The sequence below is a fragment of the Vanacampus margaritifer genome, chromosome 10, assembly GCF_051991255.1.
Source record: "Vanacampus margaritifer isolate UIUO_Vmar chromosome 10, RoL_Vmar_1.0, whole genome shotgun sequence".
Classification (NCBI taxonomy): Eukaryota; Metazoa; Chordata; class Actinopteri; order Syngnathiformes; family Syngnathidae; genus Vanacampus; species Vanacampus margaritifer.
This window is the reverse complement of record NC_135441.1, coordinates 26783732-26794808: the sequence shown is the minus strand read 5'-3', so window position 1 is coordinate 26794808 and position 11077 is coordinate 26783732. Positions and strand designations below refer to the sequence as shown.

Here is an 11077-nt window from a genome sequence, read left to right as displayed (position 1 = left end):
TTTAACATATTTTACCCACTTTTATGTTAAGAGTATGAAAATTTAGGAAAAAAATTATTGTAAATTTTGTTGTACATTTAGAAAAGATATAAAATTAGATTTACCGTGAGTTGACTATTGAAGTCATGCGATTAATTCTGATTGAAAAAAATTATCGCCTGACATCCCTACGCATTTCAAACTTTCTAAGCAATGCTGCGGCACGACACAAACAAACACTTTTGCGACAAAGTCTTTAAAATGGTTACACTCAAGGACGGCGTCTGATTTTCATGTCAAATCGTTGTCACGGCTTCTTCAAATAACCGAAAGAATGACGACTGAGTGCGAAACTGTCGGCCTAACTACGATGAAGACACAAACTCTTTTCAAAGATAAACTTTTTTTCTTGTCTGCAAGGTGACTCAAAACCAAAAGTTTCCCATGTTGATCCGCACTCAAGGCGACCTACTCGAATCCCCTCCTCGGCACACGCCACTCACAGCGCGCCGTCATTGTGATTGTAATTCCACGAGCGCTGCACGCTATTTGTCAAGCGTTTGACGGATGCTGCTTAGAAGCCATGACTTGAGTAAATGGAGCAGATTGTGCATCATAAATTGAAAGGCGTTCCCGCGGAGTTGGCGGGGCTCCGCTTGATAAGACACGTCCTTGAACTCCACTTGAAGATAAGATGGCTATCATGAGCAGCGGGTTTGAACTGCCGCTGGCCTGTTACGCAACACCTTGTCGACACACAATCAAGTGTGCTTGGACAAGGAGGTGCAGGATGGTTATTGCATATCACTCGCTTTATACGCCATGTAGTAAATATTGCCTGTACCCGTCACACGGAAGCTACTACGCTCATAAATAAAAGTAGAAGAGGCCTTCTGTGTCAAAGGGGGAGGTTTAAATAAATGAGCAAGTAACCCAAGCGAGATACAACTCAACCCTGCTTCTTCTATTTGGGCTCAACTCACCCTTGCTGAGCCATTTATTCCTGTCAGAGGTGCAAGGACGTGCATTGCAGTCGGCCGAAGGTCCGGAGGATCAACACCGGCACCCGTAGATCATGGACTAAAATGAACCCTGGTGACAGCTCACTCCAGAGTGCTTGCTCTGATAGAGAGAGAGAGATTGCGGGCCCTTCGACGTCGTCCATCGTGCGGCCTTTCAATCCCAATTTGTTCAAGGCTGTGGCAAAGATGAAGGTGACAGGCTATAAAAGATGGCCGCCAACTTGCGTCACTTGTTTGTACTCTTGAGCCCACTCTATCACACGCGTCCGTCGATAGGCCTGGGCATCCTTTCGAACACGGGTTCATTTCGAGTCGATATTGATTAATTATGGAACATCAAATGATTTGTGGGATCTTTTCTTTACAATTTATGGGGGGCAAATGAGATTTAAATAATTGATTCATGGTTTTATGAATCTATATTGGGCTTGAAAAGAAAAATCGATTCAATATTGATTATTAGATAATAATATATTTTTTTAACCCAGCCCTATATACACATCTTTTGTGGGTTTGAATCTCAGCTAAAACTTGTATGCTTGTTCCAGAGTCATGTCACAGTGGATTCTACCTAAGCAGGGAAGCGCCGACTTCCCTTTCCCCAGCCACTTCGTCCAGTTTTTCTAGGGGTGACGTGGGGGATCCTAAGACATTCCCAGGCCAGTCTCTCTAGTGTCCCGGGTCTTTCCCAAGGCCCCCCCTCCTGGTGGGTTGTGTCCAAATCACCTCGCCATGAAGTTGTCCAGAAGGCGTCTTAAACCAGATGCCCGAGCCACCTCATCTGAATCCTCTCGATTTAGACCCGCAGAGATAAGCGGTGGAAATGGATGTGTAGATACAGGAGGCGAAAATGAAATGCAGTCGAGGCAGATGTTGGCTGACCTCCAATTTGTTCACCGCCATAAAACCCTTTTATGAACTTAACTGTACAAGCATTTTAGTCTTGTTAATTCATCATTGTTGTCATCGAAGCCATATTGTATCGAGCAGCCAAGACAGATTTGCGCACTGCCCATTTCCTGTTCTATAGTTTCAATATAACAAGATGCATGATTTGTGATTCAAGCTGCTTAAGAAAAACGTCTTTCAAATTGACTTCCGTTCATTTCAATCCAAGATAATGAGATGAACCCTTCCCGCCCCACCAGGGAGTTTTTATTCTGAATGTCCACTGAGCTCTTTATGGACATCATGGTAGTGTGTTGCTCGTTTCTGAGAAGATTGCATTTGAAATTTATTTATTTTTTTCAATCAATTTGGGAGACGGGTGAGTGTTGTTCAGCTTGATAGATGCCCCCCCCCCCCCCAGTTTTAGTAGTTGTGGATTTTTCACACCGGGGCTCATCTGTGGGCTTTCTCTTGACCTTCTGCTGCTGCTGCAGAAATGCAACTTCAGGTTATTAAGAAGCAGGGGATGCAGATTTGTCATTGTCCTGTGACAATGGATTAAGTGATGAAATGTTTGCAACCCTGATTATCTATCAGCCTTTGTTAGTGGGTGTTTTATGCACTTTACACATAAAATATGCTGATGTTGCGCATCGGCTGCTCTCCTGGATAGGCGACCTGTCACTATGTGGGGGAGGACTTGAGATTTTACGAGGGACTTATTTTTCCTTTTCTTTCTAAAAATGAGCTGTCAGTCATTTTTTGCCATCATTATTAATGACTCGAATGCAAGTCAATTTTGTGCCTGAGTTGCTCTTAATTGGGCGTTCTTTTTTTTCTTCATCCTTGTCATACGATGATTTAAACCCAATTTTATATATATATATATATATATATATATATATTTTTTTTTTTTTAATATGACCAGAAGCAAGGCAAAAAATGTAAAGTTTCTGGGATTTTATTCTGAAAATAGCAGCTCTTACTAATGGAACACACTGGCTTTGCATTAATTAAGTTTATACATTTTTTTTGTAAATGCATATTTTTTTCCACATATAAGGAGATATAGTTTGTATTTACATTTTTTCGAAAATTCTATTTTGTTTTGTCAGACACACCTGTGTTTAAAAAAAACAAAACAAAGCTTTGTTAGCCTACCAATACAATTTTGCATTGTTAGCATTAAGCTAAACTGAGCTAACTAAAACAAAGCTATGTGATTTTTTAATGTTTAGCTTGACAGAAAGGTTCAACAGAGTGTGAAGTGAGTTTAGTTCACGTCAAAGCAAAAAGAAAAGGCTGGCATTGTGATCGTAAATCGGGTGACTCGTAACTTAAGGCGCTCAAGTATGAAGTTGTTCACACGTATTGTAAATGGAGGTGACATGTGGCATCGTTGTTGGTTGTGGTGATTTTCAGGTTCGCATTCAGAATGAGGCGCACTTAAATTCATTAGAGGAAGAGAAGACCGCATTTATTTGTCCTGATTTTGTTAGTTGCTAATCCATCAACAGACAGAAAGTGGGTCAGTGATTGGCGCCAAGCTGGGCCTGTGCCCACAAGAGGGCAAATGAAACACACACACACGGCAACACACACACGTATATACACAGGGATTTTCAAATCCAGAAGAGGATTAGACACATATGTTCACATGTGTGTGCATACAATAAGTGCTTAGCGTCAGTCGGGGTGAGCATGACGCCGTGTGCGCCCCCCACTTGCCTGGTGTGAGCTGGGTCGGTCCCGTGCATGCCTTCACACCTGCTTGCCTGCTTGTGAATGGGATATGCGCGGAAGTCAAAGCTGGGATCCGAGTGGCTTCCGAATAACTTGACCTTGCAGACTGCACGCTCGCCTTGCAGCTTGTTGCAACTGTTGCTGCAGCCTCCTTCTCAATGCCTGCCATGACATCAATATTCAACAGTCAGCTATTCTGCTCTTTATGTCCTATATGTGCAGAATCTTGGATGTTTGCATTTTTTTGGAACCATTGATTTGACTACGCCAAGTCCAGACATTTTAGATTCTGTTTTTGCTTCTTTAACTGCCTAAAGTTTTTTTATCACTGCTATAAAATATACTTTTACTTTTATATGTTTTACCCTTTAAATTCCAGTTTGCTTGATTAAAAAAAAAACAACTAAGAAATGTTTTCTATATTCTCAGTATGACCTTTTTTTCTTATATGGCCACTGTTCTATGACAAACATGAGTCAGTCTTTCAGGGGGCATGATATCACATTTCTTGAATTATTACGTGAAACTGTTCCGGTAGAAATCAAGAAAAACAAAAAATAGCCCATAGAATGAAACCAACTTTACCCAAATTATATGATTTAATTCGGTAATTTAAAAAAAAGACATTTTTTTTAAGTGGCCTCAATGGAGAGAAAAAAGGACAATTTGATGTAAGCATTAACGTATATTATTGATATATTTAAAGAGCTGAAGTTGGAAATCGGACAAAAATCCACACCCATTTGGAAATCCTATTACTTTGGCATTGACACAGATAAAATGGATCAAAAAGCGGAAACGAGGAAAATGTCTAGTCGACTAGTCAGTTAAGTCCTAAAGTTGGATTAATTGCTGATCTGTTTTTTGGGGGGGGCATCAATAACATGGATGCTTCACTGAATCATCAGGTGGTGGGGTCCGCGCAGCAAACTTGAAGTGCTGCCTCAAGCATGTGGAAATATTTGAGAAAAAATCGAATCGGTCCTTTGCAAAATATACGAGTCTGTCCTCCAATAATAAAAATCCGCCCATCTGAAAATGCACTCGTTAACGCAACCAAAACATTTAAAGACAAAGAAAAGAAATAATAACTTTCTACAGGCCTCCTTGCCTACTAATAATCGGCATCGTTATTGGCCCCGTAAAAAACATATCGGTCTATCTTTTGTTTAAAAGCATTTATACTTGAAGCAGATTTTACTTCCGATGACAACGTAGTCCATTCGCATGCAGCACAACAGCTCAATGCTGCCGCACCATGTTTGCTTTGAAACCCGGGCTCCACTGACTGACCCTCGTCTGCAGACCTCAGAGCCCTACTGTACTAGACGGACAAAATTACATTGTCCGCTCAGATGTTGAATTGACGACAAGCGGTGGTCAATCAATAGTCTCTACGTTGTAAAACCGATCAATTAATGTCAGCAATCAAAGCGGTCTGATGGGAAATTGTTCAGCCCCTAGTGGACATTTCCGCTATGCCTCTCAAATCTAGCAAACAGTCTTGATGTCAAGCTCCTTTTGTTGATTCTTTCTTTGCCTGTGCTGTGTTTTGAAAGCGTTTTCTGTTGTTGTTGTTTTGTTTTTCTTTCTACGTGTGTTGTGAGTTTTCTAACCCCCACTTCATTCTGTTATGGCACCGCCGCAGTCCAGGATGATGCTGCCCCAGGTACCCAGGAGTACATTATGTTACGGCAGGACTCCATCCACTCTGCGGATATAAGGAGTAAAGGCTCCCCCTTTCGTGCTAAGTGTCACGAAATCTTCTGCTGCCCGCTGAAGCAAGCCGTCCACAAAGAGAACGCTGAGCCCGAAGGTTTGTCCGAACCCCCCTCCTTGTTTTCTTTTGCTGATGCTCCCCTCCTTTGCCCGTATCAGTCTTGCCCCATCCCCACTCCTCCCCACCACCAACCTCTCTCTCGTATTCTGTGTGAGCTGATAGCTCCCTCTCCTCCAGACTCTTTCATCTCTGCCCCATTTTTTTTTCGAGAGAAACTGTTGTCCCACTCGAGTATGTTTGCATTCAAATGTTTGTATCTGAATGTTTAGCTTCCAGAGAGCCTGCAGGGTGACTTTGGGACTATTTATATGACACCATTTTTAACTGAGAACATCGTCATGAATGTGCAAACAATAGAAATGCATAATTCACCTCATCATGTTCACTTTTTCATGAGGGAGCGCAGTGGGAATCTAACTTCTCAACCTCTACATTTGTCTCGTTGTGCACATCACTAATGTTGTTTCTTACCTTTTATTCAATACCAATTTATTATTCTCACTTTTTTACAGTGCAACAATTCTCACATAACATCTGATTTGCACCATTCAAATTTCAACTTGCTTTAAAAATTCACATCATCCTGGTTATATATTGTCTGATTCCACATTACTTGGAGTGTTTGCTCAATTCAATGTTAATATCAACTTCCCCATTCATTTTCAATGGGACTGACATTGAACTCTTTCTAAGTCCCACTTGCATACATTCAACTGCTCATCATTACCAGCTCTCTAAATCTCAGTGACACAGTTGGTAAAGTTTATTGTTCAGTAACCAAGAGGCCACAGCAATTAGCAACAAATAGGGATGGAACCTAACAGCGATGAGCAAAAATCTGCAAATAATTGACACTCGCTTATAACTGTCATTAGAAAATTACGATTGAATTAAAAATTGTGAAAAAAATGCGAATAAATGGGGGATCGGGTTCCCACACAAAAATCTGGCAATAGCCAGATTTGCAAATGCCAAACCACAATTACAGAGACTAACCAAGAATACATTTTGAAAAGTTAAATATTTCCATGTCGAAATATGACTTAGATTACAAGTTTTTTATTTTATTTTCTATACGTCTTTACGACGGAGAATTTGGGCCACGTATAAACATTTTTTAGAGGGTGGGGGCAATATTCCGAGAAAAAAAAACTCAGAAATTTGCCACTTTATAAAGTCGCAAATTTTTGAGTTTTTTTCTATTTTTTTGCGTGGCCGTCGTACTTCTTTGTACTTGTAAAGCTTGCAACATTTTTTTTCCCTTAAAAATAGGCAACTTATAGCTGTTTATTGGCGTAAACATGGTAAAAAAGGGGTCCCTGCACCCACAAAGTTTGCGAACCACAGTTGAATCTTCTATCATCTGAATGCTTTAGCGCTCCGTTCCTTGCATGCGACCGTATATGCCGCACTTACTGGCACTCGGCCTCAATGAAGCCCTCATTTATCATCCAGCCCTCCCAATCGAGTGCCGCCATTGTACAAATTGCTTTCCTTTGCAGACTTGCTGATAGGTAAGATATCAATAGTTTCCAAGCTGCTGTGCAAAGTACTGCTCATTGTGTGATGATCTGAGAAGAGGCCAGGCGCCTCCGATGCCAGTTTACCTGCCCGTGGCGTGACGTGACGTGACGGGATTCGGACACGTGCGCTCGCCTGATGGGTGAAGCGCGGCTACTGTAAGCGTAGTGGCGATGATTTATTCAGTTGACTTGCAGCTTCACCTCGACATGACTGAGTTTACAAAGGGGGGGGGGGGGGGGGGGTGAGACTACGGCTCTTATATAAGCTGCTCGTAAGGACGTCATTATGGAGGGGAAGCACGTGGGGGGCAGGCAACAAAAACGCAACATTCAGATGACTTTGTGACACAGCAGATTTGAACAACTGTCCTGTGGTTGATGACATGTGCATGCCGATTTTCTGCATCATGCCACTAAAACAGTCATTTCAGTTGGAACAACTTTGAAATGTAAATTATTGGCATTAATGGTGACCGGGTTAGTTGGCAGTAAAGCAAGCAAGTTATTTATACTTGTATCTTTAAGATGGAGGCCAATACTGTACAACAAAGAATGCCAATTTTCACAGCAAAACGTATTTGTTGGATTGCCCAACTTCATATTTTGTCGAAGATTGTTGCCTTGAAATTTTTAATTCAACTTCTTTTTTTTTTTTCTTTTTTTTGTTGGTACAGTGTGCCAATGAAGACCTGCTATGAACACACTGCCAACTAGTGTTTAGCAGTTGTAACTGCAGTTACAACAGTCACATTTTTGCAAGTCACAAGTCTTAACTTTAACGTTTCAAGCAAGTTAACTGTGGCAAAAATCAAGCCTTTACTTGGGTTAAGCAAGTGATAAGTCCAACAATCTTGCTCAGTCACAACAAATCGGTATATTTGCAGATGGCGCACGATCTTCAAAAGGCACATTTACAACATGCAAGACTTGAGACTGAACTCTAAAACAGCCGAGTCTTCAGCCATAGCCAATTTTTTTTATAATAATAATTCAATATAGGTGCCTTTCAAGACACTTTAGTTCACCGTACCACATAATTAAAGAACATAAAGTAAAAAAAATACATTATACTGCATTTTATCCAGCAAAGCCCAAAGTCTGACCCAAGTCATGTGATCCCAGCGCCCCGCAAAACTCTTTTATGGTGACTATCTGCCTTATGTTGGGTTAAGGAGATGGAGCGAGAGAGAAAAGACTGATACAGGTTGTACTGTTTTCGAGCGTGTGTAATCAAGTTTCCCTGCAGGGGTCAGTGGGATCAAATCGTTAATGTGGTTGCAAGCGCACAAATGAGAGAATCAGGTTTGGACCTGTGGCGCCACAGATGAGTCACATTGGCATCGGAGCTGCAGAGAAAGACAAGGACACACATCTGAGGATGAGCCTGACTCCTCCTCTTCACCACTACCTGCTACCAATCAGCTCTCTGCATCGTTGTCTTGAGTTGAATCTGTGTCACCACCTCTGGATTTTGCATCTTTCCTCAAGAATTGGCTGGCGTCACTCTTTTACGATGCGCCGTCTCTCCGCGGCTGAAACAAAACAGCACGCCCGAGGGGGCAGATCTGTGTAAATAAGGCATCCATAATGCAGGCGGCCGACAGACTTTGTGTTTATACTCGCATGCACTGCGATTTAAAAAAAAAAAATAAAATAAATAATAAAATAAAATAATAATTTTTTTTTATAGAGACACAGACAGACAAATATCCACATGGACGTGTAAACACAGACGCATCTAGTGCAAGTACATCTAACACTGCAGCAAGGAACAAACCTGTCGTGTTTATTCTATTGGGTCAAAATTAGGCTTTTAAACTCTGCTTTGTCTGTACGTAGATCGCGAATCTTTTGCCACTTTCATTAAAAACGTAATCATCATTGGTCTATGTACACATCCCTGTGGAACTCCGTTACTTTTCACTCATTTTGATCATTTTGTTGTTAACTACCGATTCCCAGGTCACCATTCACATGAATGCACTTGTTTGTGTTTGTTTCTGTAAAAGCCAAACCTCAGATTGTCAGAGTATTTTTGCGCTATTTCTGTAACGCCCTAAAATGCCACACGAAGCTGCTAAATAGGAAAGTAGAAGTTGACATTTTTTTTTACCGGTTGCAAAGGTGACAAACATGCCAGTATTCTTGTACTTCTGGTGCATTTGTTTTTTTTCAAGCTCAAATGTATTCTTTTTGTAATGTTGTCAAATAAGTACAATATGATATTAAAGTATTTTGGGATCTGCGATTGCTTGTTGCTCAGGATCAATAAACGCTTCAAGTTAATTATAGATAAGGGGCATTCAATCTTTAAGAAAAAAAATAACTTATTACAGTATACATGTAGAATAAGTGATAGTTTGGAGGTGCGCGAACATGTACAACAGTAATTTGGGTGTAATTCTTCATTTTTGACAAAAGCTTAATGATTTATTTGAGCTTTTTTTTTATTTTATTTGTGGCTTAAAACGGATAAGTTATGTTGGAGATAATATTTTTCAACTTTATTTAGTTATGTATTTGTTTATTTTGAAAAGGATTTGCTGTATTGACTAAAAGGCAATTTTGAGTGAACACAATGGTTTGCATCATTCAAAGGAGTTGCATAATCAAAACCCAGCCCATGAATAATGAATTTGTTTGTTAAAAATAAATAACAAAAACACATGCACGTATGGTCTAATTGACAGCAACTGAAATGCTTTGTAAAAAATACATAAACGGCAAAATCTCCACCAAACGCTGATAAACATTAAATATAACATGTAATGTTTTATTTCACAGGACCGATCAATGATGTCATTGAACGATCAGGCAAATTAAGACCGATTACAGCCGATCACCGATATGGCATAAAATGCTAAATAGCATCCGATCCGATTAAATTGCTTTTTTCACGGTTCACATTTTGAATTAAAAAAACAAACAAAACTTAAGTTTAAGTTAGTTAAATTTTTCTACCTAACTTATTGTTGTCGATTTTCTTTCAAAATACCAATCATTACATGATATTGAATCAAGTGAGTGCTAAACTTTTCGTAGGATTTCCTCCATCTACGGAAAAGAGAGAGTTTGGTTTCCCGAAAGTAGTTGCGCTGCTCGGCATTCACGTCACAATCCACAGCAATTAGTCTCATTTGCGCCGAGAAAATGGCTCATCTGCTGCTCACTCAGCCGCCACAATGTAAACCGTCGCACACCGCAAATTGTGAGGCCCATCACTATTCATTGCCCACAGCCGCTGCAAAATGCATGCCGGCGATTCACCGCAAAGCCGGCGCAGCGCAATTACCTTTGACGGTGCCGCCATCGCTCCTCAGAACCGCGTCCCGTTGCAGTCTCATCCGGTTCCGCACCGCAACCGCGTTCACAAGATACGAACGCGCCGATTACAACTTGCTTCATTTGACCTTTGCGCTTTGTCTTTCAGCGTCGACTCGTGTTTGTCAGATTCGATGTATTGATGAATAAATGATGCGTGCGCTAATGTGATTTGGTGCCTGGAGAGGCTGGCAGGAGAGCGTCAATGTCACATCTGCAGTTGGCAGCGCCTCGCTGACCTTTGAGGGGACCTTCTGAAAACGTTAAAGGCCCTTTTTCATCATGTTGAAGTTTCCCTAGGTGCTTCTTTGACGAAGCGCCGTGCCAAATAATCAAACACAACGATGATGTAAAAAAAATGGGCAGTAAAAATTGAGAATTTGATCATTACAGTATCTCCTGAAAGTGAGGACACCCCTGCAAACATTTAATGAAATGTTTGCAGGGGACAACACTGAACAAATGACCCTTTGACACAATGAAAGTCAGTGTACAGCTTATGTGTAACTTTACTCTTTCCTCAAAATGCAGCCATTAAGAAATAGCTGAACCCTTGGCAACAAAAGTGAGTACACCCCGAAGTGAAACTATCCAAATTTTCCCTCTCCGGTGTCATGTGACTCATTCGTGTTGCAAGGTCTTTGGTGTGAATAGGGAGCATATTTGCCAAGTCTGGAGTGGCGCTGTAGCGCAGCCACAGGGAGTTAACGGAAAGTATAGAAGAAGAATCAGCAAAGAAGACGAACACTTTTTACTAACTATTACAATCTACAGAACAAACATGGCTTTGCATGTATCAAAAAGACAAACACAGGAGAAGT

At 40.9% G+C, this 11077-nt stretch overlaps 1 protein-coding gene across 3 annotated transcripts in view; it reads left to right on the top strand.

The window, feature by feature from the left end:
- The window catches only part of fgf13a (fibroblast growth factor 13a), a 96427-nt gene that overhangs the window by 45621 nt on the left and 39729 nt on the right, over nucleotides 1-11077 (top strand). For 2 of the 3 annotated variants that reach the window (XM_077578165.1, XM_077578167.1), the window contains one exon: nucleotides 5281-5448. The exons of the other annotated variant lie outside the window; for it this stretch is intronic. In XM_077578165.1, the coding sequence (XP_077434291.1) occupies nucleotides 5281-5448 (168 nt within the window). The remainder of the gene's footprint in view (nucleotides 1-5280; nucleotides 5449-11077) is intronic. 3 annotated transcript variants of the gene reach the window in all.